At 41.3% G+C, this 16,599-nt stretch overlaps 1 protein-coding gene across 12 annotated transcripts in view; it reads right to left on the bottom strand.

Annotated features, from left to right (window-relative positions):
- GAPVD1 (GTPase activating protein and VPS9 domains 1) overlaps window positions 1-16,599 on the bottom strand; it is a 113,236-nt gene that overhangs the window by 33,122 nt on the left and 63,515 nt on the right. For 7 of the 12 annotated variants that reach the window (XM_033191045.1, XM_033191052.1, XM_033191097.1 and 4 more), the window contains 6 exons: window positions 13,715-13,844; window positions 11,060-11,185; window positions 8,378-8,551; window positions 5,715-5,855; window positions 3,563-3,697; window positions 2,998-3,117 (listed from right to left, as the gene is read on the bottom strand). In XM_033191045.1, coding sequence (XP_033046936.1) covers window positions 2,998-3,117; window positions 3,563-3,697; window positions 5,715-5,855; window positions 8,378-8,551; window positions 11,060-11,185; window positions 13,715-13,844 — 826 coding nt within the window. Of the gene's footprint in view, window positions 1-2,997; window positions 3,118-3,562; window positions 3,698-5,714; window positions 5,856-8,377; window positions 8,552-11,059; window positions 11,186-13,714; window positions 13,845-16,599 lie in introns of those variants that run through there. The other 5 variants (XM_033191093.1, XM_033191112.1, XM_033191085.1 and 2 more) reach the window with 2 other exon arrangements.

Here is a 16,599-nt window from a genome sequence, read left to right as displayed (position 1 = left end):
TTGGTTCACTGCAACCTCCACCTCCTGGGTTCAAGCGATTCTCCTGCCTCAGCCTGCCAAGCAGCTGGCATTACAGGCACACACCACGACACCCAGCTAATTTTTTGTATTTGTAGTAGAGATGGGGTTTCACCATGTTGGCCAGGATGGTCTTGATCTCCTGACCTCGTGATCCGCCTGCCTCGGCCTCCCAAAGTGCTGAGATTACAGACGTGAGCCACTGTGCCCAGCCCCATTTTTTTAAAAAAAGAAAAAAATTTAATGGTAACACAAAAAAGCCTTTTTAAAAAAAATTAAAAATAACTATTATTTTCCAAAATAAAAAATGAAAAGAATGACACTTCAACATTTTTTGCAAGTATCTTTAATGTACAGCTTAGAACACAGCTGGATTCTCATGTCTGCTTCTGCTTCAGTGTGCTGAAAATGTTCTTTTGGCTGAAGTATATAAAGAAAATCTGGCCTCACACGGACATGTAGTTGGAAAAGGAACAGTATGTTAGTAGCCTTTTCAGAAAATTGTGGATATTATTCTTTGCTACTCTACCACATCTTGAGAAGTAAAGTTTTTTAAAGGATAGCTACAAGGTAGAATTTGAAACCAAATCAATGAACTTTTTGTCCTCTGTTAAATTCACATTTTTCATATCACCACGAATCTCACCAGAAAAGTCTTTAAAAACAACAGGAAGTTGTCAAACTCATGCAGGTAGACACACGTTTCCAAAATTCTAATTTTTGTCTGAAAGTTTGAATTTCATCACTGGCAACAAACTCTACTCTATTAGTTGCTTGTCTTTAAGTAACAGAATCATTTTGTTAATTTTTTTTTATTTTTTTATTTTTTAAAGATGGGACCACAGGCATGCGCCACCACATCTGGCTAATTTTTTATTTTTTTATTTTTGTACAGACAGGGTCTCACTATGTTGCCCAGGATGGTGATGAACTTCTGGGATCAAGGAATCCTCCAGCCTCAGCCTCCAAAGGTGCTGTGATTACAGGTGCGAGCCAACGTGGCTGGTCATACTTTGTTAATTTTTGAGATGTCTGCCAAATACCCAACTACGTATTCATAAGAAATACAGTTTGTCATTATTTCAAGTAAAAATGATATTTCATGAAAAACCAAATAAAAATAAGTGGAAACATTGGCTAGTTCAGCTATTAACTCAAATAATCACATAAGTGCTTCTTGAGACATCTCATCATATCTCAGAATGTGGTAAAAATGCAATATGGGTGTTTCCCATTTCTTCACACAGAATATTAAAAAGGTGTATACTCAAGGATTGAGACGTGATTAAGTAATTTTTATTCCTTCATCAAAGACATTCCTAAGTAAAACTTTTTTTTTTTTTTTTTTTAACTGTGAGTGAAGAATACAATGTGGTGCCCTTGCACCCTGCTAGGGCCCCAGCAAATTTTATCCACTTTGTCTATGCACCATAAATACAAATATCGACACAATGAAAATGGACAATAACTTTGATTTTTCTGAAAACAGTTACGACTTCATCTACCCTCCTCCCTCAAAGGGTCTTAGGACCTCAGTGGTCCATGGAGACCATGCTTTGAGACTGCTGGTTTAGAACAGTGGTTCTTGATTTGTGGCTATCTTGTCCCCCAAGAGATCATTTGGCAAAGTCTGGAGACATTTTTGGTTGTTGTAACCCCAGGGGGTATAGTGTATATGCTACCGGTAGGGGCCAGAGATGCTTAAACATCCTGAAATGCACAGGACAGACCCCAAAACAAAGAATTTCCCACCCCAAAATGTCAATAGTGTTAAGGTTAAAAAACCCTGGTTTAGAACCAAAAAAACTGTAAAAATAGAAAAAGTACCTCGCTGGGCCCAGTGGCTCATGCCTGTAATCCCAGCACTTTGGGAGGCTAAGGCAGGCAGATCACTTGAGGTTGGGAGTTCGAGACCAGACTGACCAACATGGCAAAACCCCGTCTCTACTAAAAATACAAAATTAGCCGGGTGTGGTGGCGCATGCCTGTAATCCCAGCTACTCAGGAGGCTGATGCAGGAGAATCATTTGAACCGGGGAGACAGAAGTTGCAGTGAGCTGAGATTGCGCCATTGCACTCCAGCCTGGGCAACAAGAGCAAAACTCTGTTTCAAAAAAAAAAAAGAAAAGAAAAGAAACCTCAAAACCTACCACCCAATATATAAAACAACTGCTAGCATTTTGGTATTTCCAGTACTTACTTCATGCATAGGTTTTTTAAAAATGTTTTACTGGCCAGGTGCGGTGGTTCACGCCTGTACTCCCAGCAGTTTGGGAGGCTGAGGCGGGTGGATCACGAGGTCAGGAGTTCAAGACCAACCTGGCCAATGTGGTGAAACCCGTCTCTACTAAAAATACAAAAATTAGCTGGGCGTAGTGGTGGGTGCCTGTAATCCAAGTTACTGGGGAGGCTGAGATAGGAGGATAGCTTGAACCCAGGAGACCCAGAAGGCGGAGGTGCAGTGAGCCAAGATCATGTCACTGCACTTCAGCATGGGTGACAGCAAAAGACTCTGTCTCAAAAAAAAAAAAAGTTTTATTATTTTGTATGTAAAATTCTACAAAATAAATTCCATGTAGTATGTTCTAGGTTTTTCTCTAAGTCATTTCATATTCCTTAATGCATTTTAAAATAGCTACATAAATTCTAATAAGCGGTTACATCAAAATTATTTAGCCATTCCATTTTCTTCAATTTTTAAGTTATTTCTAATTTTCTGCCAATACAAATCGTTATAAAGAACATCTTTGTGCCAAGGACTTTCTCTATACACGGAATTTTTCCATTATGACTGATACCTAGAAGTGGAACTAACCTGACTAAATTTAGAATGTGAACATTTAAGGCCTTAAATAGATATTGACAAAGTATGTCCCAAAGTGCTATACCAATAGATGCTATCACCAGCAATGTGTCACAATGCCAGTTTCAACCACGAATGTGGTCATTTTTTAAGTCATTCTTATTTCCTCCTCTTACCGTGAGTTATTTCATCCATGTCTGGACTAGTGACAGAATCTTTACCCCCAAAATCAGAGCTGCACTCAGATCTCAAGTCTTCAATCTTATTGGGAATATCCTCAGAGGTTGCACTTATGCCTTTAAAAAACAATAGTAAAAAATAAACAGGAAGAAGAACAAAATAACCACACAAAGAGTATATGAAATTTGGAGAAACTGAAACATTCTTGAATTTTGTGTCACAGTTCTATACATGTGAGTTTAGTATTATACCCTTTATGGTACTACTGCTTAAATATACTTACCTTGCTTTACACAACATAATCAGAATCATACAATTCTAAAGTGGGACAGGCTACTAAGAACAGAAACAGTTGTAGAGAGACTGCCAATTACTTCAACAGGCTCCATAAAGCCACACATTAAGTTCTCAAAGATTTCAGGTGCAATGGAAATAAGTTTGTTTCCTGGAAATTACTCAGCTCTTAAATAAAACATATCTCTTTGTATCAACTTTATAAATGGGAGGGGGTAGTGGGTGAACACCTTCAAATCCCTACTCCTTAAAACAAGACAGACATACCGGACACAACACTGAGGCCTGGTGTGCTGGGGCGGGAACTGACCTCCCTGACATCCGTATCATCAGATGTGCTACCCAGTCCAGAACAGCTCTCCAGTTCTTGTAGACGCTCCTCCTGCTTTAGGTCTGGGGCCTCTAAATAGAAGATAAGAGGTGTGTTACATTTGTGATTCTGTTAGCACACCACAATTTGAGCTTTTGTGACCCAGATAAACAAAGCTACCAGGGCATGAATGAAATCAGTGCAAATATATGTCTAAGTCTGGGATAGTTAACAATGCTAGTTATATTAAGTGTTAAAGAAGTCAAAGTAGGCCGGGCGCGGTGGCTCAAGCCTGTAATCCCAGCACTTTGGGAGGCCGAGACGGGCGGATCACGAGGTCAGGAGATCGGGACTATCCTGGCTAATACGGTGAAACCCTGTCTCTACTTAAAAATACAAAAAACTAGCTGGGCGAGGTGGCGGGCGCCTGTAGTCCCAGCTACTCGGGAGGCTGAGGCAGGAGAATGGCGTAAAAAACCCGGGAGGCGGAGCTTGCAGTGAGCTGAGATCTGGCCACTGCACTCCAGCCTGGGTGGCAGAGCAAGACTCCGTCTCAAAAAAAAAAAGAAGTCAAAGTTGTGATTTTCATCCCAATATAAGCCAGTTCATTGTGCTCAGATGAAAACGTGGTTTCTAGATCACTAATGTCACAGAGTATGCTATTGGTTAACACGTGAACTGGACAAGAGAGTATGGAATAGCTTGGTATTAAATCAACCACTTCCTAAAAAGTAACTCCTATGAATATTCAACAGCTGGTGAGTTAATCCTATTGTCCCCAACTGGTCTTCAAACAAGGCTAGCATATCTGAATGCTTTAACATTATAAAACAGGCTAGCCATGGTGGCTCACGCCTATAATCTCAGCACTTTGGGAGGTCAAGGAAGGCAGATCACCTGAGGTCAGGAGTTCGAGACCAGCATGGCCAACATGGTGAAATCCCATCTCTACTAAAAATACAAAAACCAGCTGGGAGTGGTGGCAGGTGCCTGTAATCCCAGCTACTTGGGAGGCTGGCAAGAGAACTGCTTGAACCCAGGAGGCAGAGGTTGCAGTGAGCTGTGATTGCACCATTGCACTCCAGCCAGGGCGACAGAGTGAGACTCTGTCTCCAAAAAAAAAAGAAAAAGACATTATAAAACACTTATCAGGATCACTTAATAATTATTGAACCAAGTAAATCAACAGAATGCAATGCAGATACATAGTTACTTATATTTACATTCTGGTAGTTGACATTTAGTTGAAGGCAAAGATGTGTCTTCATAAGCAGAAAAAAATGCAATGCATATGAAAAGACAAAGTACAAAACACTTTATATACATTTATAATAGCCTGCACAAAAAAATCCTCAGGATTACAGAGTCTCAATTTCAATGTATTTCAAAAACACGTTAAACATGTTTTAGAGAGTCAAGTTCTCCCCTGTGATAAATCTAAACGTGTTTACCAGGCAAGCACTCAGTTTGAACTGTGTTGCTACTCTTATCCTGTCGTGAGTTTGTGGGAGATACTAAAATCAGTGACTCACATGGAACTCTGATAAGCTACAGAAAATTGCTTTCAAAATAACTGAACACAGAGTCAGAAAGCACCTGCCATCACAGTCTATGCTATCCAACAGAGCATTTTCCCTTAATGGACAGAAAATGCCCTAATTTTCCATCTGACATTCTTAGCAATGTGATCACCTCCCCTTTGTCAAATGTATAATTGGCCGGGCGCGATGGCTCACGCCTGTAATTCCAGCACTTCAGGAGGCCGAGGTGAGCAGATCACCTGAGGTCAGGAGTTCGAGACCAGCCTGGCCAACATGGTGAAAACCTGTCTCTCTAAAAATACAAAAATACATGCATGGTGGGGCACGTCTGTAATCCCAGCTACTCAGGAGGCTGAGGCGAGATGATCACTTGAACCCAAAAGGCAGAGGTTGCAGTAAGTTGGGATCACGCCACTGCACTCCAGCCTGGGTGACAGACCAAGATTCCGTCTCCATTAAAAAAAAAATGTATATTTGACAAAATATATGTAATACAGAAGTTGGGATACCTTGTATTTAATTAAAACTACTGTGTAAATGAAAAAGCAAACAATGACAGCATACTAACCTGAGTCACTTGGCAATACCTCTACACTCCAAGCTTCACTTGTTGTCTCTGATATGGTAGAACCAGTGCAGGGGTCAAGAAGTACTGACCCTGAACCTGGGAGGCACAGCAAACTGCCTAACATGTTCTCTGCTGCAGCACCTGTATAACCAGTGGGAAGCAAAGGGTTAAAAAAGATCCTGTTGGAAAGTGCAGTGATAGTGGAGAAAAGCCAAACATAAGCTAACAAAATCGCTTGGCTGGGCGCCGTGGCTCACACCTGTAATCCCAGCACTTTGGGAGGCTGAGGCAGGCAGATCACTTGAGGCCAGGAGTTCAAGACCAGCCTGGCCAACATGGCGAAACCCCGTCTCTACCAAAAATACAAAAATTAGCCAGGTGTGGTGGCGTGCACCTGTAGTCTCAGCTACTTGGGAAGTTAAGGCACAAGAACCCGAGAGGCAGAGGTTGCAGGGGGTACAGAGATTGCAGTGAGCCGAGATCATGCCATTGCCCTCCAACCTGGGCAATGGGAGTGAGACCCTGTCTCAAAAATAAAAATGGCCGTGTCATTTTGGGACTCTATCTCAAAAAAAAAAAAAAAAGAAAACCAAACTCCTCTCTACCTACAAGAAAGAAGTCAAGGTAAGAATAACTTCAATCAAGCACACCACTAAAAATACAAAGTTCCTACTTTGGTCACAATGGCACAAGACCCTTTTCACCAGTTTCCTCCAGTTCACCTTTGACTCTCCACAGAGAAAGCACACATCATTCAGTCAAGTAATTTCAACAGCTTTAGCTTTGATTTTTCAGCAAATTTTACAGGGGTCCTTAATACCGTTCTAAAATTTATAGCCCTACAGGGATTAAAAACATTGAGAGTTTAACCACAGAATGTTAGGCTGGCCAAATATTTTTTCTTCCAGCATATTAGTCACTATTCAGGGCAATAAAATATATTCACAGGAAAATACACATCTTCAGAGCACTCACTTAACTGCAAATACAGCCTATTGCGCAAACACAGCTAACTGCCAAGAACAATACTACTTTGGCATCTGGAACAAAGTAATGCAAAACCAACTAAGAAATCTATTTACACTACTTAAAAATACAAATCGAAAGTATTAAACATTATTATACGTCTGTGTTAAAAATACTTAAGTTCAAAAGGCTTCACTACTTTTGATTAAACCTAATAAAAGAATAATTCTACTTCAGGGCATGAAAAAAATTGGAAAAAAGTTACCAATAAAAGTTACCTTTTAAAGATATATAATAAAATAATTACAAATAAAATAATGTCTGCAATTTGCCTAAACATAATGAGGGGAGAGAAGAGGGTAGTGGGTAGGAGAACAGATGAAACAAAGCTGGCCATGTGCGTCTAACCCCTGAAGCTGAGTGATGGGTACACTGGGTTCATGATACCACCGTCTCTTGTATTTGTTTAAAATGTTCCACGATTTAGGTCGGGAGCAATGGCTCATGACCGTAATCCCAGCACTTTGGGAGGCCAAGGCAGGTGGATCACTTGAGGTCAGGAGTTCGAGACCAGCCTGGCCAATATGGTAAAACCCCGTCTCTACTAAAAATACAAAAATTAGCTGGGTATAGTGGTGGGCACTTGTAGTCCCAGCTACTCGGGAGGCTGAGGCAGGAGAATCACTTGCACTAGGGAGGCAGAGGTTGAAGTGAGCTGAGATCGTACCACTGCACTCCAGCCTGGGTGACACAGTGAGACTCCATCTCAAATTAAAAAAAAAAAAAACAAAAAACTTATTGGTTACTATGCTCACTATCTGGGTGGCAAAATCATTAGCGCACCAAACCCCAGCAACATACAATTTGCTGTAACAATTTCCCATGTAACAAATCTGCACATGTACCCCTGAACCTAAAATAAAAGTTAAAGAAAAATAAATATATAAATAAATTTTCCATGATTTAAAAACAAAATGAAGATGAGGGTTACAAGACTATATATCTTTCAGAACTCATAAAACAGTATCCAAAAAAGAGTGAATTTTAGTGTATGTACATAGCACCTGAATAAATTTCACATTAAAAGAAAAAAGGGCAGGAGGATCGCTTGAGCTCACTAGTTCGAGACCAGCCTGGGTAACAAAGCGAAATCCTGTCTCTATTAAAAATAAATAAAAATTTAAAAAGAAGAAAAATAAAAACCTGGTTACCCTTTGGAACTGAATTAACCCTTCCAGAAGCGAATTCATTTTTTTAGAGAACAGCAGTATCACATTATTGTGAAGGATTTTATGGCTATAATCTATAAGAATTTTCATCTTAAGGTTAGGTGTTTGATTTCAAATGGATAATATACTAATCAGAGACAAATTAAGAACATATACTATGCTCTGAAAACAACACTTGACCAGAAGCTAATTCAAAACACTGGTTTTTCTTGTTTTTTTTTTTTTGAGGGGGGGCAGCGGGGAGGAGGATGGGTAAGGGGTGGGATTAAATGTAGTAAGGAAAAACACTACTTACGTTTAAGTAAAGAAAAAAGTACCCAAATGTCTTGTTCCATACAGTTATAACAATTTCCCAGACGGTGCTAACACACACAAGTTTTGTCAGGGCACTGGTGCTCCCTCTCATGAAAGGTCAGTGGATCTGAATAACTAAACCGTGATATTTCAGAGACATTAAATGGCAGTTACCTGCAATTTCTTGCAAGCGATCTTCATCAATATTAGGGTCAAAGTCACTCCCCAAGACGTCTGTACTCCAGGTCTCACTCACTGTTTCTGATATGTCCCTATCATCTGTTAATCCCATCATGTCACGAATTTCAAACTTCCTTAGCTTATCATCAAGGTTATCTTGTGTTGTAGCTATCAAAAACAAAATTAAGCACTTTAAAAACAGTAGCACAGCTATGACTTTTTAATCAATTTTAAAGAATTTTATCTCCATGTTGATCAGACTGGTCTCGAACTCCCAACCTCAGGTGATCCACCCGCCTTGGCCTCCCAAAGTGTTGGGATTACAGGCGTGAGCCACCGTATCCGGCCTATCAATTCACTTCTTAATCTAGCATTTCGCATATGCCAACCACCTATCTCAGAATCTCCCAGGAAGCTTGCTAAAGAAGTGATATTTGTTCAACTTCTTTCATAAGCTCATACGGAAGTTCCTCCTCCACTTATGCAATGGCCTCCAGTCGATGCCTGAAGCTGAGGATCGTACCAAATCCTATATATTCCATGCTTTTTTGATCTGATAAGCAGTGTATATGTGGATAGTGTATATATGGATAGGTAGTGTATATATGGATACACTGAACTAAGAAATTATTCATATCCTGGATGCGATAAGTGAAACTGTGTGAGATTTCATCACATTACTCAGAATGGCACACAATTTAAAACTTATGAATTATTTCTGGAATTTTCCATTTAATATTTTTGTACCAAGTTTGCCCGTGGGTAACTGAAGCCATGGAAAGTGAAACCATGGATAAGGAGGTACTACTTTATTATTTGAGTTTTCTCTGCTGTGTGTAACAAACTTAATCCTAATTGATACACTGATAAACCAATCCAGTAAAATACAGCATTACTTTTTTCAAGCCACACACACTCCAATGACAATACTCTTTTTCTTTCTAAAACTTGACTTCTTCTCTAGAAGTAAGACTTGGGAAATGGAATTTTTAAAAAGTTAACCAGGTAATTCTCATGCATACTAAAGCCTAAGAATCACTGTCTGAAACCTAGTTGAGGGCATCATCTTTTTTTTTTTTTTTTTTTGAGATGGAGTCTCACTCTGTCACCCAGGCTGGAGTGTTGTGGCGTGATCTCAGCTCACTGCAAGCTCTGCCTCCCAGGTTCATGCCATTCTCCTGCCTCAGCCTCCCGAGTAGCTGGGACTACAGGCGCCCACTACCTCGTCCGGCTAATTTTTTGTATTTTTAGTAGAGACGCGGTTTCACTGTATTAGCCAGGATGGTCTCGATCTCCTGACCTCATGATCCGCCCGTCTTGGCCTCCCAAAGGGATTACAGGCGTGAGCCACCGTGCCCAGCCCATCTTTTTTTTTTTCAGTCAGAGTCTCGCTCTGTCACCCAGGCTGGAGTGCAGTGGTGCAAACTCAGCTCACTGCAACTCCCAGGTTCAAGCGATTCTCGTGCCTCAGCCTTCTGAGTAGCTGGGATTACAGGTGCTCGCCTCCTTGCCTGGCTAATTTTTGTATTTTTAGTAGAGATGGGTTTCACTATGTTGGTCAGGCTGGTCTCAAATTCCTGACCTCAAGTGATCTGCCTGCCCAGCCTCCCAAAGTGCTGGGATTACAGGCATGAGCCACTGTACCTGGTCAAGGGCATCATCTTAAATGAACAAATCCAAAAAACTCTTTCAACTTCATCTTCCTAAGGCACCTCACTTCCTCATCCTCACTGAACCAAAAGCCTTCAGTGGCTTCCAGCTTACCACTAAAATACTGACATCCTTCTTTCGACAACAGGGATCCACCTACTCTTTAATCCTTACCTCACTCTATTTTCCTAACTGATACCTGAATAAGTACTATGGCTTCCCACCTCTTTGACTTGCTTATACTTGTCCTTCACCTAGAATGACCTATCTCCAACTTCTGCCAAGGCAATGCCAGCCAGCCCTTAAGGCTAGTATGTTTCTTCCAATAAGCTTTCCCTATACTTTTTTTTTTTTTTTTTTGAGACAGTTTCGTTCTTTTTGCCCAGGTTGGAGTGCAATGGCATCATCTTGGCTCACCGCAACCTCTGCCTCCCGGGTTCAAGTGATTCTCCTGCCTCAGTCTCCTGAGTAGCTGGGACTACAGACATGCGCCGCCACCCCGGCTAATTTTGTATTTTTAGTAGAGATGGGGTTTCTCCATGTTGGTCAGGCTGGTCTTGAACTCCCGACCTCAGGTGATCCACCCACTTCGGCCTCCCAAAGTGCTGGGATTACAGGCATGAGCCACCACGCCTGGCAGCTTTCCCTATACTTTCAACCATATGTGTCTCTCACTCAGAACTGCCAAAATACATTTATGATCCTTTAAATCAATTGTGTACTACTCTTCCCTATTCTAAGTTCCTTGAGCCTTGAGTCTTTACATTGTATTCCTAAAATATTACAGAATTAAAATATCAAATATTACTGAATTTCAAGTAATTTATATTAATTTATTAAGCCTAAACAATCCACTTACCAACTAAATACATTTTGAAGAACTGAAGGAATGATGAAGAAATGTAAGTTTAATGGTGATTATATAATCTCTTACTGAACCAAGCCAACTTAATGAAAACACACTGCTCATCTTGCAATCAGGTAAATTCTTTGCTACTTAGGCAACTGTGTTCCAGTTCACTTTACCTTGCTCATGTTCTAACAGTTGTAGAGCTTCAACTCCATTACTGCCAGAAGGTCCTGCTCCAAGTTCTGACACAGACTCTCCTTCCAGGTCTAGGGAGGACACTGAATTGGAGCGATTTGAAGGACCTAGAGAAATGTTTATAGCGTGAGTAATCTTTTTAAAAACAGTCATGAGCCACCACACCATTTTTCATGCCTTGATAAAAGACGAACAACTGATTAAAGCGTTTTTAATACTGCCTTTATACCTTAAAAAAACACATGCCCTTTGAGATAGATATTCTGCTTCTAGGAATTTATCCTAAGGTGCTAATAACAAATTAATCTACTGGGCGCGATGGCTCATGCCTGTAATCCCAGCACTTTGGGAAGCCGAGGCAGGCAGATCACGAGGTCAGGAGATTGAGACCATCCTGACTAACATGGTGAAACCCAGTTTCTACTAAAAATATAAAATATTAGCTGGGCGTTGTGGCAGGCGCCTGTAGTCCCAGCTACTCAGGAGGCTGAGGCAGGAGAATGGCGTGAACCGGGGAGGCGGAGCTTGCCGTGGGCTGAAATTGTGCCACAACACTCCAGCCTGGGCGACAGAGCAAGACTGCGTCTCAAAAAACAAAACAAAACAAAAAATATAAAAATTAGCCAGCCTGGCGGCACATGCCTGTAATCTCAGCTACTCAGGAGGCTGAGGCAGGGGAACTGCTTGAACCCGGGAGGCAAAGGTTGCAGTGAGCTGAGATCGCACCATTGCACTCCAGCCTGGGCAACAAAAGTGAGACTCCATCTCAAAAAATAATAGTAACAGTTAATCTAAAGTTGCTTGTTACAGAGCTTTTTTCGTGGTTTTTTTTTTTTGAGACGGAGTCTCGCTCTGTCGCCCAGGCTGGAGTACAGTGGCCAGATCTCCGCTCACTGCAAGCTCCGCCTCCCGGGTTCACGCCATTCTCCTGCCTCAGCCTCCCAAGTGGCTGGGACTACAGGCACCCGCCACCACGCCCGGCTAATTTTTTGTATTTTTAGTAGAGACAGGGTTTCACCGTGTTAGCTAGGATGGTCTCGATCTCCTGACCTCGTGATCCGCCCGCCTTGGCCTCCCAAAGTGCTGAGATTACAGGCGTGAGCCACCAAGCCCGGCCTTGTTACAGAGTTTTTTTTTTCTTTTTTCTTTTTTAGATAGAGTCTCGCTCTATTGTCCAAGCTGGAATGCAGTGGCACCATCTTGGCTCACTGCAACCTCCGCCTCCCAGGTTCAAGCAGTTCTCCTGCCTCAGCCTCCTGACTAGCTGGGACTACAGGTACACACCGCCACGCCCGGCTAATTCTTTGTATTTTAGTAGAGACGCGGTTTCACCGTGTTGCCCAGGCTGGTTTTGAACTTGTGAGCTAAGTGAATCCGCCCGCCTCAGCATCCCAAAGTGCTGGGATTATAGGCATGAGCCACCTTGCTCAGCCCAGAAGTTATTATGTCCGAAAAGTGGAAGCAATCTATAGATTTAATCACAGAAGAAAGTTGAAAAAATTATGATATGCCCATGTGAGTTAAGGAAAACAGCCATAAAAGCCATGTAATTTAAGAATGTTAAATTACTAGAGAAATTGTTAATGCCATATTATTAAATTATAAATGGTTACAAAACAGGATAAACCTAATTTTGCTGTGAATAATCTAAAACATCAACTGCTATTAACAAAATTATGAGATTACAGGTGATTCTATTTCTCTATTTTCTAGAATGAATGTACATATGTGATTTTTTGGAAAAGTTAGATTAAAACATGAAGTTATTATATTTTAGGTTTCTTTTTCAATGTCAGTATATTTGAACTATTGTCTTTAAAAAAAAAAAAATTCGTCCTAGTAAGTGAAATGACATATTCTCTCTTTTTTTTCTTTTTTGAGACGGAGTCACGCTCTTTCATCCAGGCTGGAGTGCAATGGTGCAATCTCGGCTCACTGTAAGCTCCACCTCCCGGGTTCACGCCATTCTCCTGCCTCAGCCTCCCGAGTAGCTGGGACTACAGGCGCCCGCCACCACGCCCAGCTAATTTTTTGTATTGTTAGTAGAGATGGGGTTTCACCGTGTTGGCCAGGATGGTCTCGAACTCCTGATCTCAGCCTCCCAAAGTGCTGGGATTACAGGTGTGAGCCACTGCGCCCGGCCTGACATATTCTCATTTCACAATCTTGGCTTTGAATTTTCTTTTTAATACCTATTTCCATTGTATCCTGCTTCATAAAGGTATGTGTGAGTGTGAGTAAAGGAATACAGAACATTTAAGAGTATACACAACATCTTGAAATACTAGTAAGTCCATTTTTTCCCATTTAGACATGCATGATATCCTTCTAAAGGAGCTCTATAAGCTTTGGTATATATTAATACTGCAGAAACAAAACTTGCTGTTATTTCTATTTAAGTCTGAATAAAGACTTATATCTTCTCCATTTGATATGACCAAAGGCATCTTGCAATCTTAATTTTATTCAGGAAACAATCTTTACAGCCAACTGTTCAAACTCATTAGAGGAAATCTTCATTAGTCTCCTCAGTGAGAGGCACAGATGGTGTAATCATAATTTATAAGCTCCTTTAAAAAACACAAAACAAACTATTACTTGAATCACACAACTCCTTGAATGAAGTAACCCTTCACCTTCAGATATTCCTTCCAGATTATCACTGCAGAGGGAAAAGCGCAAGGTTTTATCAGGTTTACCATGGAGTTTGTTTTCATCAACAGGGACATCGCCTTGTCCTCCATCCGAAAGATGCATGTTTAGAACCTAAAAAATAAAATGTTAATTTTGGTTTATCAGCGGAAAGATTACTGATAAGGAAACAAACCACAGCAAATGCATATTTAACTCCTTAATCTTAAATTATCAATTTTTAACTACAAGCCCATTTAGAAGGTCTGTCAAACTTTTAAATACCTGTGGAATAAAAGTATATTAATTAAAGCAGCTGAAGCTATGCCTTTCCATTACCCTACGAGTATCACAGATTGAACAGGCAACCAGACTAACAGATGAGTAGGGGTGAGAATTATACAAATCAGAGGTCTTTGGTACTTCTAATTCTGTCATGTGTCAACTATGTAACCTTGAATAGAAAAGTTATTTAAATTCTCTAAGCTTCAGTTTCTTCATCTATAAAATGGTGATAGTATGTATGCCATGTAATTGCTGAGAATTAAGTAAAAAGATGCACATGAAATAGTTGTCATGTCGCATATTAAATGTGCAAAATTTCAATAAAGTAAATAAACAAGGCCGGGCACAGTGGTTCACGCCTATAATCTCAGCACTTTGGGAGGCCGAGGTGGGCAGATCACGAGGTCAGGAGATCAAGACCATGCTGGCTAACATGGTGAAACCCCATCTCTACTAAAAAAACAAAAAAATTATACGGGCGTGGTGGTGAGTGCCTATAGTCCCAGCTACTCGGGAGGCTGAGGCAGAAGAATGGCATGAACCCAGGAGGTGGGGTTTGCAGTGAGCCGAGATCACGCCACTGCCCTCCAGCCTGGGTGATAGAACAAGACTCCACCTCAAAAAATAAAAATAAAAATAAAAAATAAATAAACAAAATTTAAAACATACTAAATCTGCAAAATTTAAATAAAATTTAAAGTAAATAAACAAAAGTAAATAAATTAAACTAGAATAAAACATGTAATCATGTTATTTTGTAGGCATCAAGATTTTTTTTTTTTTTTTTTTTTGAGGCGGAGTCTCGCTCTGTCGCCCGGACTGGAGTGCAGTGGCTGGATCTCAGCTCACTGCAAGCTCCGCCTCTCGGGTTTACGCCATTCTCCTGCCTCAGCCTCCTGAGTAGCTGGGACTACAGGCGCCCGCCACCTCACCCGGCTAGTTTTTGTATTTTTAGTAGAGACGGAGTTTCACCGTGTTAGCCAGGATGGTCTCGATCTCCTGACCTCGTGATCCCCCTGTCTCGGCCTCCCAAAGTGCTGGGATTACAGGCTTGAGCCACCGCGCCCGGCCGGCATCAAGATTTAATCCATCTAGTTTGAACGTCCACTTGATCACAACATACATACAGGGCCACAAAAGTCCATACCAGAAACTGAAGTATGACTTCACAGACATCTCCAGCTTAGACTGATGGCCTTTTTATAACGCTTTCCATTTGCCAGATGACTTCCAAATAACATAATTACATCTCACTACTCCCTACAAGTCTCACAACTCAGCTTTGTATGTGTATCTCCACCTTAATGAAGAATTGAGTGCTTTGTTGAAAGTCACATAGCATGTTTTAGGCACACCTGGGACTTAAACTCAGAGGTCTTGGCTCCCTTGGCTGTTGCTGAAATATGAAGGAAGAATAGTACCCTCACTTACAAAGAAAAAAACTTACCACAAAAATGAAAAATATGTGAGGCAATACATGTTATTTAGCTTGATTTAGCCATTCCACAATGTATATCAAAACATGTATACCATAAATAGATTCAATTTTTGTCAGCTAAAAGATAAATGATTTTTAAAGAGATAAAAAAAACCACACTCTTGGTTGCTGTTTTGGCTCTGAGTAAATTAAAAGTTTTGAAATGGTTTTATACATTTACACATGATGTATAAAATGTAGGGTTTTTTTGGCTGGGAGTGGTGGCGGCTCATGCCTGTAACCCCAGCACTCTGGGAGGTAGAGGCCAGCGGGTCACCTGAGGTCAGGAGTTCAAAACCAGCCTGGGCAACATGGCGAAATCCCATCTCTACTAAAAATACAAAAATTAGCCAGGCATGTAGCGTACACCTATAATCCCAGCTACTCGGGAGGCTGAGGGAGGAGAATCATTTGAACCCGGGAGGTGGAGGTTGCAATGAGCCGAGATTGTGCCACTGCACTCCAGCCTGGGTGACAGAGCAAGACTCCATATAAAAAATAAAAAAAAATTTTTTTTTCCCGATTTGCTTGAAATTAAATAGACATACGCTGGGCATGGTGGCGCATGCCTGTAATCCCAGCTACACAGGCGGCTGGAGAATCACTTGAACCTGGGAGGTGGAGGTTGCAGTGAGCCAAGATCGTGCCACTGCGCTCCAGCCTGGGCGACAGAGGGAGACTCCATCTCAAAAAAAAATTAAATACACATAAAATTTTATTCATTAAAATTTTTTTTTTTTTTTTTTTTTTTTGAGACAGAGTCTCGCTCTGTCGCCCAGGCTGGAGTGCAGTGGCCGGATCTCAGCTCACTGCAAGCTCTGCCTCCCGGGTTTATGCCATTCTCCTGCCTCAGCCTCCCGAGTAGCTGGGACTACAGGCGCCCGCCACCTCGCCGGCTAGTTTTTTTTTGTATTTTTTAGTAGAGACGGGGTTTCACCATGTTAGCCAGGATGGTCTCGATCTCCTGACCTCGTGATCCGCCCGTCTTGGCCTCCCAAAGTGCTGGGATTACAGGCTTGAGCCACCGCGCCCGGCCCATTAAAAATTTTTTTAAAGGTGGAGCTCATTCTGTCACCCAGGCTGGAGTGCAGTGATGCAATCATGGCTCACCACAGTCTTGAACTCCTA

Source organism: Trachypithecus francoisi, unplaced genomic scaffold (genome assembly GCF_009764315.1).
Source record: "Trachypithecus francoisi isolate TF-2019V2 unplaced genomic scaffold, Tfra_2.0 Contig01585, whole genome shotgun sequence".
NCBI classification, from domain to species: domain Eukaryota; kingdom Metazoa; phylum Chordata; class Mammalia; order Primates; family Cercopithecidae; genus Trachypithecus; species Trachypithecus francoisi.
The sequence above is the reverse complement of the archived record's forward strand: the minus strand, read 5'-3'. Positions and strand labels throughout refer to the sequence as shown.